General features: G+C 51.9%; 1 protein-coding gene across 1 annotated transcript in view; it reads left to right on the top strand.

The window, feature by feature from the left end:
* LOC144098093 (uncharacterized) overlaps window positions 1–16,499 on the top strand; it is a 70,730-nt gene extending 54,231 nt beyond the window's left edge. Inside the window, exons 9-10 of the mRNA XM_077630645.1 lie at window positions 15,291–15,441; window positions 16,485–16,499. Coding sequence (XP_077486771.1) covers window positions 15,291–15,441; window positions 16,485–16,499 — 166 coding nt within the window. The remainder of the gene's footprint in view (window positions 1–15,290; window positions 15,442–16,484) is intronic.

The raw sequence follows: 16,499 nt of genomic DNA, 5'->3' as shown, positions 1-16,499 counted from the left end.
CTGGACAGCAAAAGCGGGCCACCCAGGAGTACAGGAAATAAGATGTGATGATCGAGGCCGAGATATCGGGAAGCGGTGTAGCTTGAGGCCAATGAGTGTACCAGTCCACGCAGGCAAGTAAGCAGCGTAGACCTAGACACGGCGGGAGGGGTCCCACCAGGTAGATGTGGATTCGTGGACCATGTCAAAGCGGTCGTCAGATGGAGAAAAAATTGATGATGGCTTAGCTCTGTTAGGCCAAGATATACGTAGCGTAAGCGCGGCGACATTTAGTTAAGAAGAGTTAATATAAGAAAGGCGCGCATTCACTACATGCGCCTTTATGGGGTTGACCACGTGGTTGGTCACATGGTGCGGAGCAGCTGCCGGCACCGCGTCTGGTCTCGTGGTTCTTCACGCGGTTTGTCACGTGACCAGTCACGTGGTTGGCCATGTGGTGCGGTTTCCAGAGGATGCGCAGACCGGCGAGGCGCGCGCGGCGGTGGCGGCTCCGGCGCGCCAGCTGTGCGCTGTGTGATGTCACAGCTCCTCGCGCATACGCAGCACGGTTCACCAGGAGCCACGCAAAACTGCTAAACCTCGTCCAGTGTAGCTTATGCTAAAAAACACGTGCCAGAGGGATTGGGTGCCGGAAGACCTTGGCTCGTTGACGAGGAGCACAGACGCGCACCCAGTTCCGAATATTGGCATCCATTCGCGGCCAGACGTAGCGAGCTGTCACGAGCTTTTGTGTGGCGCTAGTGCCAGAGTCCGCTAAGGTGTGCAGGGCGTCGAAAATCTGCTTGCAAAAAAGAGCGGACCCATATGGGGGGGGGGGGGTCCACAATCAATCAGGTGATAGAGAAATGCGCAGAATATAACCAATCTTTATATATAGCTTTCATTGATTACGAGAAAGCATTCGACTCAGTGGAAACTTCAGCAGTCATACAGGCATTGCGTAATCAGGGGGTAGAAGAGCCTTATGTCAAAATACTGGAAGATATGTATAGCAACTGCACAGCTACTATAGTCCTCCATAAAGTCAGCAATAAAATTACAATAAGGAAGGGCGTCAGGCAAGGAGACACGACCTTGCCAATGCTGTTCACCGCATGTTTACATGAGGTATTACGAGGCCTGAATTGGGAACAGTTGGGAATAAGAATAAACGGAGAATACCGAAATAATCTACGATTCGCTGATGACATTGCCTTGCTGAGTCACTCAGGACGTGTACTGCAAATCATGATCAATGAGTTAGGCAGGGCAGAACGATGGGTCTAAAAATTAACATGCAGAAAACCAAGGTAATGATCAACAGCCTAGCAAGGGAACAACACTTCACAATTGGCAGCGAGAGCCTGGAAGTTGTGGCGGAATACGTCCGCTTAGGGCAGGTAGTGACAGCTGATCCGGATCATGAGAGGGAGATAAATAGAAGGATAAGAATGGGGTGGCGCACATATGGCAAGTTCTCGCCGATCATGAGAGGCAGTTTGTCAATTTCCCTCAAAAGAAAAGTGTACAGCAGCTTTATCTTACCGGTACTCACCTACGGGGCAGAAACGTGGAAGCTAACGAAAAGAGTTCAGCTTAAGTTAAGGACGACGCAGCGAGCCATGGAAAGAAAAATGATAGGTGTAACGTTAAGAGACCGGAAGCGGGCAGAGTGGGAAAGGGAACAAACACGGGTTAATGACATCCTAGTCGAAATCAAGCGAAAGAAATGGGCTTGGGCAGGGCATGTAATGCGAAGGCAAGATAACCGCTGGTATTTAAGGGTAACGGAGTGGATTCCAAGAGAAACTAAGCGTAGCAGAGGGCGGCAGAAGGTTAGGTGGGCGGATGTGATTAAGAAGTTTGCAGGCAAAGGGTAGATGCAGCTGGCAAAGGACAGGGTTAATTGGAGAGACATGGGAGAGGCCTTTGCCCTGCAGTGGGTGTAGTAAGGCTGATGATGATGATGATGATGAAATGGGCGGGGAACACCCATGGAGTTGTCGCAGATTAGTGGGACGCCTTCCATTTGAACGTCCGCCAGATACGATGAAGAGGTAGAGGCACGCAAACGTGTTAGCACGTTTGCGGTAGGAATGGGCGGCAGCAAGGGCGTATAGGGCAATCGGGGCACGTGAACTGACGGCACCCACACGGCTGATAGCGTCAACAGGATTATTAGCGGGTCCGGTGGTGTGTCGGATGACGGTAGTGTATTCGGACACATATGAACAAGCTCAGGAACCTCCCGTGGTGCATAAGGGCTCAGAGGCGTTGTCGAGCGGACGTGTCAGGGGCTTGTGTACGGTGAAGATTGTGAAAACAAGACCTTCCAGAAGGAGACAGAGGTGGCGAACAGCAAGGTACATGGCGTGAAACTCCCGTCCAGACAACCTGTAACGGGTCTGAGCAGGAGTCATCCGCTTTGAGAAAAATGCAAGAAGCTGCCAGGCGCCATCAGTGTGCTGTTGGAGAATAGCGCCAACAGTAGTACTCGAGGCGTCCGCCATGAGTGCGAGAGGAATGTCAGGCGATGGGTGGGCAAGCAGGGCTGCGTCGGCTAGGGCTTGTTTGACGGCAAGAAATGCTGTGTGGGCATCTGCGTCCCAATGCAGGGGATGTATCTTGTGCTTCGCCGTAAGTAGACGAGGGCTTCAACCCTGACACAGTTGCGAACGAATCGGCGACAGTAGTTCACCTCATTGATAGGAACTAATCTTCATTCATAAGAAGGGAGACGCCAAGGACACGAAAAATTACAGACTGATCAACTTACTCGCCGCCAGATGTTTAGGGTAAGCCCCCAAGGTACAGGAGGGAACGCGCGCGTTCGCACGGGGAGTCAGACGTGCTGGTCGTCGGCTCCGGCGATTTTTCAGCCGGAGCAGCGGAAGTTTCCGCCTGACCCTAGCAAGATCATCCCCAACGTGCACCGAAAGCTGTCGGGAACATCTGGACACCAGTTTTTTCCAAGGTGGGCCCGGTTAAACCCCCTTTTCGGGCAACACATGGCCCGATCGGGCCGGTGGCGCGGCTAGGCCTAACGGCCGAACCGGTACCCGGCACATCGGGGCCTCTGGCCACTGACGCCAGTATGGCTGCTACGCAAATCTCCTGCCGAGGCTACGACCCCGAGAACATGCACTGGACAACGGTTAACCCAGCGGAAACCGAAGGCCCAGTTTCGGCAACGGTTACCCCAGCGGCACCCGGAGGCCCAGATTCGGCAAGATTTCGCAGCGCCGCGTTGAACGCCGCAGTGCTGCGCCGAGCGCAAGACCAAGCCTTAAAGCCGGCGTCCGTAGACGCGGCCGGCGTTCACGCCGGAAACCAGCAGTCACCCGCCCCGCGCGCGGCGGGCCGCAGTCGGCGACTGCTCACGAAGTGGAAACCGCCTGTTATTCCCAAGCCTGCTCCAGACGACTACGTCGTCGTCATCAAGCCCCGGACCCGCGTCTCGTTGTACGAGACTTTCCAGGCGACCGGCTACGGCCGGGCGTTCACGGCTCTCCTAGGCGCGCAACCCGCAACAGATCTTACCATAATACCGGTAAGAGAACAAAACCTCATTATTGTTCACACTGCGAAACCTGAGCTAGCCGACCTTATCATCGGCGAATTTGAACTTAATGGACCCGACGGGAAGGTCCCCCTTGTGGGGCACCTGCGCCAAGACGACAAGGACGTCTGCTACGGCGTCATTACCGTCCGTAACTCTGAAACTACGGACTCGCTCCGTACTAGGCTCCAATGGCGCTTCGGCACCATCGTGGAAGTGCGAAAATTTGGGACATCCAACAAAGCGAGACTGACTTTCGCCGGAACAGAGAAGCCACGTTTCGTGCACTACGACTCGGAGCTTGTACAAGTTAGGCCTTACCAGCGAACCATTCCAGCCTGCCGACATTGCGGTGTGGTCGGCCACCGCGTGGACGCCTGCCCCGGCCAGAGGCTGGACCGGTGCGGCCTGTGCGGACAGCAGGCTCTACTCGTTGAGGGGGTGCGGGCCCCTCACCAGTGCAACCCAAAGTGTTCAGTGTGCGGCGCGGCCCATGCCACGGGGGGCCCAGCGTGTACTGCTAAATATCGCGCTATCCAGCCCACGCAGGCCGAGCGCGGGCGTAAATCGAAGCGAAACCGACGCAAGCGTGGCAAGCGTCCCCCGGACAAGCTGAAGGCCAAGGCTGCCGACCAAGCCATGGACCAGCCTGTGAATTCCTCAACTGGGAGCCAAGGGAAACCTCCAGCTGCGCCACCGCCGCCTCAAGCCGGTGCAGCGAAGCCCCTCGGACCTCCCCAAAACGGCGGCTCCAAGACGTGGGCAAACGTTGTCAAGCAACACTCCCAGGTGAGCGGCGCCGGCAGGGCAGCTTCTCCCTTCGCTCCCCCTTCCCAATCCCAAACGCGGCCAATCTCTGCCGAACAAAAAGAAATATCTGCTCTCCGCGAGCAGGTTGCAAATTTTCAAAAGCGCCTCGCAATAGCGGAGGCCCGCCAAAATTCCCCCAACCACACCTCTGCCTCACCCGCAGCAGAGGCAATGGAAAGCGACGCAACCCCTTCAGGACAGGCTGCGCATGCCCTCACGGCACTCGAGGCGAGAGTGAGCGCGCTCGAAACTCAAGTTAACAACAGAATATCCGCATTGGAAACGCAAATCAATGCCACACTTACGGCGGCACTCAACAAAATTAGCCACCTTGCGGCATCTATCCCGAACCTCATAACCGCTCAGTTCGCTCAACTCACCCGCGCTCCCAAGCGCGCTGGCCCGCTCAAAACCTCCGCAGGCCGGCAGCTCAAAGCGTCTAGGCGTCGAATCGCCGGAGAAGAAGAAGAGGTCCCCTGTGCCATCCTCAGTACAGAGAACGCTCCTCTCTTTGGAGCCACTGGCTCTCAAGCCTCCTCTCTCCAAACTCACAACTCTACCCTTGATCATGGCGGGCGCCCCTAGAAATAGGAAGCATCCGCGACGCAATTCGATCCCTATTCAAATTGTACAGTGGAACTGTCGCGGATTCAAGGCACGCAGAAAGCGAGCCGATCTACGCCTTTTCCTTACAACGTTCCCAGAATTACCTGCTGTTGTGGCCCTTCAGGAGCCAGGAAATGGCGCCACCCTTGCCAGTTACACGGTGTACCAGCAGGATGCGCATAGCTGCCTCTGCGTACATAAAAATTACACGGCCTCCCAGGTTGACCTGGATCTTAGCGCTACTTTCTCCTATGTAATGGTGACGATCCTTCCGCTACGCAAACAGGACCCCCCATTGCACATACTCAACATTTACTGTCCCCCAAAGCTACCAAATGTTACATTCGCAGATATCTTCAGCCGGGCTTTGAAGGTCGCGAATCGGGATCCCCTCATAATCGTTGGGGACTTTAATGCTCCCAGCACCTTATGGGGGTACACACGTGAAGAGAAACGCGGACGCAAGTTGGCGGAGCTTGTTTCCACACTGGGCCTTACTCTTCACACGGATCCCGCGCAACCCACTCGTATAGGTAACTCCGTTACACGCGATACGTGTCCGGACCTCACCTTTACGAAAAATATTCGCTATGCAGATTGGAGGAACACCGAGGAATCCCTCGGTAGTGACCACTGCATAATTACCACTACAATCCATACCAAGCCACTCACAAGACCACAGGCCAATGCAAAACTACCCGACTGGACCAAATTTAGGAACAGTTACACCAATCCTCAATCGATAATGGACCAAGGATACTCAACGTGGTCCCAACACCTACTATCCCACTTGAAATCAGTCGAGCAAAATGTTCAACTCTCAGAGGCGAGCCCGGCGGTGGATAACCACCTCCTCCACCTCTGGGAGGCACGACACAGCCTAGTCCGCCGCTGGCGTCGTCAAAAACACAATCGGAAACTCAAAATTCGAATTGCGGATATCACCCAACAGGCGGCACAATACGCGGCCCAACTCGCCGACTCCAATTGGGTGCACCGATGCAACACTGCAGCTCGGCAAATGTCGAGTCGGAGTACGTGGCGCCTCTTCCGCGCTCTTATTGATCCGGCACAAACCCGTACTGAGACACAAAAACAGCTTCAAAGGGCTATACATAACTTCACTGGAGACACGGCCAAACTGGCCGATGCGCTCCGCGACCAATATTTGAGTATACACCAGGATCCCCGTGGTCAGGCGTACTCGTATGCCGGTTCCGAGAACGCGGATTTGGATCAACCGTTCCAGCTCCATGACCTAAAAGCAGCCCTGGCTAAAATGAAGCGAGGTACAGCACCAGGCCGGGACAAGGTGACGGTGAAGCTTATTGCCAACCTCCCAGATCCCGCCTACGAAACTCTCCTCGATTACTTCAACACTATCTGGATTGGAAGCACACCACTCCCCATAGATTGGAAAACGGCACTAGTAACTTTCATTCCCAAGCCAGGTAAAGCCATTAACACCGACAACCTCCGGCCCATCTCCCTCACTTCGTGTGTGGGGAAGCTGATGGAGACTATGGTCCGCGACAGATTGTCGGCTTTCCTGGAACAACAAAACATTTTCGCAGACACCATGTACGGTTTCCGCCCACACCGGTCCGCACAAGATGTCCTGTTGCAACTTCACAAGGAGATTCTCGACCCCGTCGAGCACCCCAGCAATGATAAAGTAGTCGTCGCACTTGACCTGCGGGGGGCTTTCGACAATGTGACCCACGAGATCATCCTATCCCACTTGTCGCAAACACATTGTGGGCGCAATACTTTCAATTATATCAAACAATTCCTTACAGATCGCCAATCCTATATCCGGCTACAAGACACAGAATATGGCCCATATCAACTTGGTACACGAGGGACCCCACAGGGAGCTGTCCTCTCGCCATTACTATTTAATCTGGCCATGATGAAGCTCCCTACCCAGCTGGCGGAGGTCGCCGGTGTGCAGCACGCTCTGTATGCGGACGACATCACCCTCTGGGCAACACAACAATCGGTTGGAGACATCGAGACCAACCTGCAACAAGCGGCAGCTATAGTGGACGAATACGCTCGTCGCTGTGGTCTTGAATGCTCCCCGAGCAAATCTGAATTTGTGCACATACGCCCCAACTCAAAGTGCACAACCAAAATTGCCCTTTCCCTACTTAGCGGACCGATACCTGAACACGCGGAGATCCGGGTACTGGGGCTTTTCATTCATCATAGGCGCAAGATAGACACTACCCTAAACAAGTTACGTAAGGTGGGGGACCAGGTGGGTCGGATGCTCCGCCGGGTGTCCAATAAAAGGGGGGGACTACGATGCAAAGATGCCCTGCGGCTAGCCAATGCATTCGTGACCAGCCGGATTTTATATTCGGCTCCCTACCTCCACCTACGCAAATGCGATGAGAATGCCTTAGAGGTAGTTCTCCGCAAGATTTATAAGAGAGCGCTCGACCTCCCCATAACGACGTCCAACAAGCGTCTCCTTGGTCTGGGGATGACCAACACCTTTGGGGAGTTACGAGAAGCTCATCTTAACAATCAATACTTGCGCCTAAGCAAAACACCTGCGGGGAGCCGCCTTCTAACCCGCTTACACATTTCCTACGCAACACATACAGAAGAACGGGTCCGCATCCCTGAAGCCTGGCGCTTTGCACTCCAGGTGCGACCCCTTCCGAAGAACATGACTGCAGACACCCATGATGGTCGCCGTCTCGCGCGGGCGGAGGCTATTTCTCAACAATATGGCCACAAGCCAGGTGTCTTCTATGTGGATGCGGCCGGCCCACACCATGGGGGTTGGTACACGGCGGCCGTCATCCACCAAAACACTACAGTTCAGGGCCTTACTTTCCGTGCCCCAAACATTACATTTGCGGAAGAGATCGCCATTGCACTGGCCGCCGCAGATCCAGAGTCCCGAGTCATTATTACGGACTCCAGGGGCGCCTGCCGCAATATTGAGCAAGGGTACATTCCAGACCGTGCTTTCAAAATTCTCCACGCATGCGATTACACAGGGTTTCCGACCCATCGTACCATCGTGTGGGCTCCGGCTCATGCGGGTCTTGAGGGGAACGAGGCAGCCGACGCTGCCACCCGCGCGCTTACTCACCGGGCGTCGCCTCATCCGCAGCCTCGAGAGGCCTGGGAAGCTGCCCTGCGCGACTGCTCCGAACTCCATGCCCAAAAGGCATTGGTAGCTAGAGCCCGAGCCGCTGCGGAAGCTACAGGGATCCCGGACTAGGGCTCCCTCCTAGTGTTTGTAAGGGACGGGCCCTTCCGGCTCGCCCCATCGACCTCTCACTGTAAATAGAAATAAAAGTTTTCCTCCTCCTCCTCCTCCCAAGGTACAGTAAATTTGTAACCCGGGTGGTCCTGGGCTTGAGCCCTGAACCAGGACGAATTTTTCTTTAAATGCGAAGTTTCTGAGAAAGCTGTATAGATTTCCTTTGTAGCCGTATGGCTGCGTTTGGGGGGATGTCAGGGAGTAAGTACTTCCTTATTACAAATTTACCCCACCTTGGGGGCTTCCCCTAAACATATGATGAACACTGTTCCCACTTCGAGTTAACTGATCAATTTATCCTCGCCCTACCTTGAGCTTGCCGCCCCAGTTCACTCACTTGATATAGCGACTTCTCCGATGAAGTGGTGGTCCCAGGCTCGAACCCCGGACCAGGACGAACTTTTATTTAACTGTGAAGTTTCGGAAAAAGCTGTATAGATTTTTTTGTAGCCGTATTATTGTGCTTGGGTGGATGCCAGTGAATAATTGCTTCCTTATTACAGCTTACTGTGCGTTGGCTACAAGGTATCTACTAAGCTGGTCATTAAAAGTGAGGCAAACCTTAGACTTCGAAAAACTACATAATCAGGGAAGCTTTCGTAAAAAATATTCCACAATATACCAGATTCAAACTACCAATCAGACAATAGATAAAAGCGCAGAATATAATCAACCCCTATATATCACCTTCATTGATTACGAGAAAGCATTTGACTCATTGGAAACCTCAGCAGTCATACATGCATTGCGGAATCAGGGTGTAGATGAGCCTAATGTGGAAATACTGCTAGATATCTATAGCAACTGCATAGCTATTACAGTTCTGCATAAAGTCAGCAGTAAAATTCCATTAAGGAAAGGCGTCAGGCAGAGCGGCACAATCTCGCCAATGCTGTTCACCGCCGGTTTACAGGAGTATTCTGAGGCCTGAATTGGGAACATTCGGGGATAAGAGTTAATAGAGAATACCTAAATAATCGGCGATTCACTTAAGAGATTGCCTTGGTGAACTGCAGAGAATGATCCATGAGTTACACTGGCAGAGTAGAACGATGGTTCTAAAAGTTAATATGCAGAAAAGGAAAGTAAAGTTGAAGAAACTATGGGAACAGCAGTTGACATTTTGTAGCGAGGTGGTGGAAGTTGAAATGGAATACGCCTACTTAGGGCGGGTAGCGACCGCTGATTAGGATCTGGAGCACGAAATAACTAGAAGAATAAGAATGGGATGCCGCGCATGTGCCAGGTTTTCTCATATCATGAACGGCAGTTTACTAATATCCCTCAAGAGAAAAGTACACAACAGCTATATCTTACCGGTACTCACCCAGGGGGCAGAAACATGGGGGTTAATGAAAAGGGTTCAGCTTATGTTGAGGACAACACAGAGTTCTATGGAAATAAAAATGATAGGTGTAACGTTAAGAACCGAAAGCGGGCACACTTGGTGAGGGAACACACGCGAGTTAATGACATCCTAGCCGAAATAAAAAGAAAGAAATGGGCTTCGGCATGACACGTAATGCGAACCGAAGCTAACTGCGGGTCTTCAAGCGTAGCGGAGTGGATTCCAAGAGAAGGCAAGCGTATACCAGGAGGCGGCGGAAAGTTAGGTGGGCGGATGAGCTTAAGAAGTTTGCGGGCATACGGTGGGCGCAGCTAGCAAAGGACAGGGTTAATTGGAGAGAAATGGGAGATGCCATTCCCAGCAGTGGGCGTAGTCAGGCTGATGATGTTGATGAGTAGTTCACCATGCCGAGCAACTGGCGTAGCGAAGTAAGAGAAGTCGGCTGCGGAAAATTTGTGATCGCTTGTACCTTGGACGGAAGAGGGCGAATGCCACTTGAGTCCACGGGGTGACAAAGGACGCGAAGAGAAGGTACAGCGAATTCACTCTTAGCACCATTCATTACAAAGCCATGACAGAGATACGGGTGAACAACTGGCGCGGGAAGGTGCAGGTGCTCTTCTATGGAGCGGCTGCCCACAAGAACGTCGTCGATGCAGGCGAATACGAATGCCAGACCACGAAGAATGGTGCCGAAGAAAATTTATAAGGTCTACACAGCGTTTCGCAGTCCGAATGGCATCCGCATGAATTCGATGGGGCCGAAGGGCGTTGTGATAGCTGTCTTTGGAATATCTGCCTCTGCCATTGGAATTTGGTGGTAGACGGAATAAAATCAATCATTGTGAAGAAGGCGGCGCGATAATGAGCTGCGGTAAAGTCCTGTGTATGGAAAAATGGGTAGTGGTCGGGTATGGTGTGAGCGTTTAGGGAGCATTAGTAGCCACATGCCCACCAGTGCCCGGTGTTTTGGGACTATGTGAAGAGGAGAGAGCCCAACTGCTAGAAGAGGGTAAAATATTGTCCAACTGGAGCACGTGAAAAAATTCGTCAAAAGCGATGTTGAGCTTGTCCGAGGCGACATGGACGAAAAAAAAACAGGTCCAATACTGACTAGATGGTGGCACACCCCATGGCAAACAGGCAGTGTCCAGTCTGGTGGGGCCGTCAGGGTCGGATACTCGCGGAGTAACGAGCAGAACGGAGGATCGGCAACCGCGCAACAAGAAGGAGCCGCATCATGAGTTACCTGCGTTGCAAGACCCTGGACCTACAGGCGGTTGTTTGAATCCAGAAGACGGCGAGACTTGACGTCGTCAAGAAGACCATGGTAAAGGAGAACGTCGACGTCGCTCATTGACGTACGGACGCCAGCATCAACAAAAATACATAGAAAAACTTGACGGTGACCCAAATCTAGTGTCACAGAGCGCTGTGTGTAGAAACAAGGAAAAGGACCAGCGCAAGAACTTGCAACCACACAAGAAGAAAGGACAAGACACTTGCGCTGACTAACAACTGAGTTTTATTGAAGGAAGGCACGCCTTAATTAAGCGAGCAAGACAGGTGAAAAGGAGGAAAGCGAACAATCGCGAAAGATAACGGTTAGCCCACGCAAGCATCAAGAGATGAAAAACTCAAACGTTAGCTGCTTCTAAAAAGTCTACCTCTGCATGCAAAAAGTGATAATGAGGGAGTGCTAATGTAAGTGTCGCCATATCTCTTAATATAGTACGCTTCCAGGCTAACACGCGCCGACTTGTCGGCACTCTTACCTAGAATCCTAGTCTCCGCCAAACAACCCACGCATCCTCTGCACTTACGTGCGCAACCAAATGTGCGTACTTATCTTTTAACTCACTTAAATTTCGGGCATGTTCGTTGATGTTCGTTCGTTGATGCAACGGCCGGTTTCGCCTAGATAAACCTTTCCACACGCCATGGGAATGGCATAAACCACACCTGTTGAGCGCTTGACAAACGGAGAGTCATGTAGTATCTGGTATCCTCTTTTTTTTGGAGCCGCAAATGCGTGGGCCTATACTTCCCAGCTTGTTGGGTGCCGAAAATACAACGGACACACCATGCCGGTTGGCCACTTTCTTGATGTTGTGCGAAGTCTTGTGCAGGTATGGAAAACCCACAGGCCTATCGGCCTTCCGACGCTCATCATCCATTCTTCTTTTTCCAGTCTTCAATTTCTGAAACAGGGTTTCAAGAACAGAAATCAAGACCGAAGGGGGGAAAGCCGCCGCCAAAAGTCGGCTGATCTAATTCTGAGAGCTCGTTTGCATCTTATGCAGGCACGATTGCATCTGATGCGGTTCAAAAAGCACCAACCAGTCCCAAAAAGAAGTTTTACTGCTGTGTGTAGAAAGGATACGGGCCCCCTTCACGGCGAGCAGATAGGTCAGCGGTAGTGGTGTGCAGTCGTGGCGCGTAACAGATCGGACACAGACTTGGGCACCGGTATCTATCAGTCAGGTAGGTGGTACCGGTGGCCTTGGCGGTGACGTAGAAAAGGCGACAGGGTTCAAGGCCTTGGCCGCTCGGCGCCGTTATCGGTCGGCAGGCTCGTTTACCACACAAGAGCACGGAAGCGGGCGTTCGCGCCGAATTGGCGGTGGCCGAGATGGTGAGTCAGAACGGCGTTCCAAAACTAGCTGGCGTGCGCCTTCGGTGATGGAGTCGGCACCCTCGGTGGACTAGCGACGACGTGGTACCGATTACCGGCTCGAGGCGTTGGCACAGCTGATTGATAGATGCTGACGAGGTGGTCTGCTCCGGATGGGAACGGTTGGGTGGCAAAGGAGCATAGCGGGGATCCTGGAGATAATGGTCGCCAACCTCCACGATCTTGTCGCCTAAGTCTGCGAGTTGAGAGAGGTCCATAGTCGAAGAAGCAGCCAGGAACACTTGGATGTTCACCGGCAGACGTTGGAGGAATAACTCGCGCAGGACACTGTCGTCTACCGCTGGACCTCGTGCTCCGAGAAGCTGCACGATGCGACGGGACAGTTCACTGGATCAACCGTCTCGAAGCTGCTAAGCGGGCAGAAGCTGTCGAATACGCGTTCGTGTCGACGCTGTTATGCGCGCGAGGAGCGCTGCCTTGAGCTTAACTTATGGATCCACGGGAGAGGGGGGGGGGGTGGAATCGGACCAGGAAATCGGCGACCTCTTCAGCCGCAGTCGGAGGTAGCATAGAGACAGCGTGTAAATATCGTGTGGCTGGATGCGGGCTAGTTCAAAGTGGGCCCCGACCTGACGATACCAGAGCGCTGGGTTGCTCTCCCACAAGGGAGGCAGGCGGACGGCAAGAGCTGAGAGGGGTGCCAGGGCCTGAGGCTATGAAGTCGGCACCGAGCTATCTTCCGCGTTCTGCGTAGAGAGCGGGTTATGGTGGTCCTCCATGGTTCTACCTCGTCTCAGCAACGCCGACAAAGATCACGTACGGCGGTCACAAGCTGTGGAGCGCCGTCGGGAGTAAGGACCCGAACCAGTCCGTTGCAGACTCTAGAACAGGTCTTTTGACGCGAAAGCTTCACTACGCTAGGTAAAGTTGATTTTGCCGTGCGTTGCCGTTCGACCTTCAAGTGATCCAGAGATAAAGTGTGGCTACAGGCTTTGTCATATGTGGTCCACCATGGTGTCACACCACTTGACCTTAGACCTTTCGATTCGCCGGTACAAGACGGTAGAATAGGCCGCAGCGCTCATTGGGTGACCTACCTTCTGCGATAAACCATTAATTTAACTACCACCTGCCAGGGTGACCGAGTGGGTGCGCTGCCTATAAATGTGCGGAACGCACTCTACGTTACAGATGCCAAGCCGCGTCTACATGCTCAATACACTACAGCTTTCGCTCTCTAACCAGGTTCAGGAAGAGTTAAACCGCAGCTTATTTTAATTCCTCGTCATCGTGGGAGTGTCATCAGAGTCCTAGCGTTCTAGCACGCGGCTCGTGTCACTTCGTCTTTTTCGGCCGCTCCAGTCGTTGAGAGAGGGCACTGCGACACGTTCATGCAGGCACTTACAGGTCCGGAAGCATCAGCTCAACAGTACACGCAATCCTCAGTATTGTTATGAACTCGAGTACTCATGCCTGCTTCACGTTTTGTCTTCAGGCTCTCTCCTTCCAATTTTTAGAGCGATAAAGGTATTTGCTTGCTCTACGCAACGCTCTTCACAAATTTAAATGTCATATCTTCGGTGTACGACGTCACAACACACCTAAGCGAACATGTATAGCAAAGAAGGACGAAGCGCAAAGGACAACGGCCTATAAAATTCCTGACCCGTAGTCATACTCATGACTCATAGCCATCCTGCAAAATATCATGACTAAACACCTTGCAAGTAATGTAATATCATTACTTAGCACTTTACAGGTAATGCAATGCAAGGTGCGTGGAGCTTGTACAAAGTATGCCTAGACGTATTCTTTACTGATAGTCATTTTGCAAAAGAGCATGCCTCACTACTTTACATGTAAGGTAAGGTAAGTTGTATTCAGTGTACTAAGTATGCGTAGTCAGTATTCGTAGTCATAGTAATGACTCGGTTGTTCTTGAAATGAAGCTTGACTCAGCCCAGTCATGAGTCATTCCTCATGATCTTAATGACAACTTAGCATGAATCAGCGTTTTAAAAGTAATGGAAGGTATTTGTGTATAGAGTTAGCACAAAGTGTAATCACGACTCATTGTCTTACTGCAAGATAGCATGACTCAGGAATTTAATGCTATCTCATTCTCACACGTAAGTATTCTTAATTGTCTGCGGAATCTTTTGAATAGGGCAGTGCTTGTGAATTTCTGGGATCGCATTCATTCATTAGCCATGCATACTGACGAATTATTTTCAACAAGCGTCGAATCAAGCTAACGTTTGTGCGTATACACCAAAACGGATCCGTGACGTGAGCAAGATGGGGTTGTGGTGCTGTAGCCGGATGGAACTACTGGAGGAGGGGGGGGGGGGGGGGAGGGATGACATCGTGGGTGCACTGCGAAATAAAAAAAATTGCTTTGAAAACTTGCTTTCATATATTCCTATGGACGCTAAGCCTACTTTTCACCACTATGCAGAACCACCTGCCGCGAAATCTCTGCTTTGGTTGTAAACACGTTATTGATCTATGGCAAATACTTCACGTCATTCCTCATCTCCGTCATCATCCGCCATTAAAGGCGCGGGTATACTCCGAAGTTCTCGGCGCAAGTGGAAGCGCCAATGGTAGTTGGTGACGTCAAATCGGCAACGCCGCGGCAGCCGCAAATTCGGCCCGCCTACAGTCCGACCACTCCGATGCGGCACAGTGGCTGTGTCTGCAGAAGCGCATGCGCGAAACGTCCGTCACGACATATGTCGTGGATGCGCAAAGCAGCGCGGCCCCCCTCGAGACCAGCCGTGCACTGACGAACGGAGGAACCAATCTGGTCGGGCCGGCGGTGGCCAACGCGGCCCACACCAAATGCAGCCGGCTGCATTCGGCGTCGGGAGCTGTCGAACAGCGCGGGACGCAGGTGGTTAGGCGCCGCTGGAGTGCAGACGGTCGCGTTTTGCCGACGTGACATCGCCGTGCCATGAGCGCACGTCAGAGTATAACAGCGCCTTAACGACTGTTTTAACTTCATGGCCAAGCATACGGCAATCCTACTCACTGTGTCTACTTTACACTTTATCACCTCCCTCAGATACGCAGACAAGAAATCATTTGAGAACCAGACAACACAGCAGAATCTCCGAGGCCTTTCGCCGTCGATGAAGCACTTGGCCATAATGAACATCTACGGAAGTGCCAGCCGCCTAGCGTTCCTAGCTTCAACGTTGCCAGATGCCCTTAAGGTGAGCCAATAATAATAATAATAATAATAATAATAATAATAATAATAATAATAATAATAATAATAATAATAATAATAATAATAATAATGAGCCAAAAAATGAAAATTGGTTTTTGGGGAAAGGAAATGGCGCCGTAGCTGTCTGACATATCAGCGGAGACCTGAACCGCACCGTAAGGGAAGGGCTAATGGAGGGATTGAGAGAAGAAAGTAAGAAAGAGGTGCCACAGTGGAGGGCTTCAGAATAATTTCGACGACCTGGGGAACTTTAGCGTGCATTGAAAACGCACAGGACACGGGCGCCTTGCGTTTCGCCGGCATCGAAACGCGGCCGCCGTGGTCGGGTTCCAACCCGGGAAGTCCAGATCAGTAGCCGAGCGCCCTAACCACTGAGCCACCGCGGCGGGTAAGGTGGGCCAACCTTTCGACTTTTCCGGGAGCCATTTTCAAATGCTGCCGTGAGCTAAGCCCGCCAACAACGACACCTGTGGCGCCACCTATCAACGCCGTGGGGTTTCGCTACCTCCGCGAGGCAGGGGAGATGTTTGGCGACGGAGTCAATCCTTTGGATATTGACTGTTTTTTTCTTCCTTTTTCAGTTTTCCTTCCGTGGACAGTTAAAAGGTGGAAACAATTCCGGAATATTTTGGGGTTTTCTTTTTTCTTACAAAGGCTAGATTAGGGTAAATTTGGCTGACTTAGATAAAGCAGGGTCAATTAGTCGATTGACACTGATACTTAAATACTACTTAGTAAATAGACTGAGTCTACCGTGCTTATTGTGAACGGAGAAACTCATGCAATGCCGCCAACCTAAGCCCACTGTGGGAATGTTATATAGTCGTGGCTGGATCGCACACAGGCTTTAATCTAACCAGTTGGCTCAGGGTGCGACCGCGTCTGTGAGGAAGCAGAAAAGCAAACTAATTATAACATAAAAATAAGATTTACAGACTGCAGTAAATAGTGAGTTCCGACTCCATATGAAGCGAACTTACCTACATGTGAAAAGTGTGGAAACCAAAATATGGTTATATTTCCCAGGCGGAAACGTTCTAA

This window comes from Amblyomma americanum, chromosome 7, assembly GCF_052857255.1.
Source record: "Amblyomma americanum isolate KBUSLIRL-KWMA chromosome 7, ASM5285725v1, whole genome shotgun sequence".
Lineage (NCBI taxonomy): Eukaryota > Metazoa > Arthropoda > Arachnida > Ixodida > Ixodidae > Amblyomma > Amblyomma americanum.
Note: the sequence above shows the minus strand (reverse complement) of the source record. Positions and strands in the feature narration are given on the sequence as shown.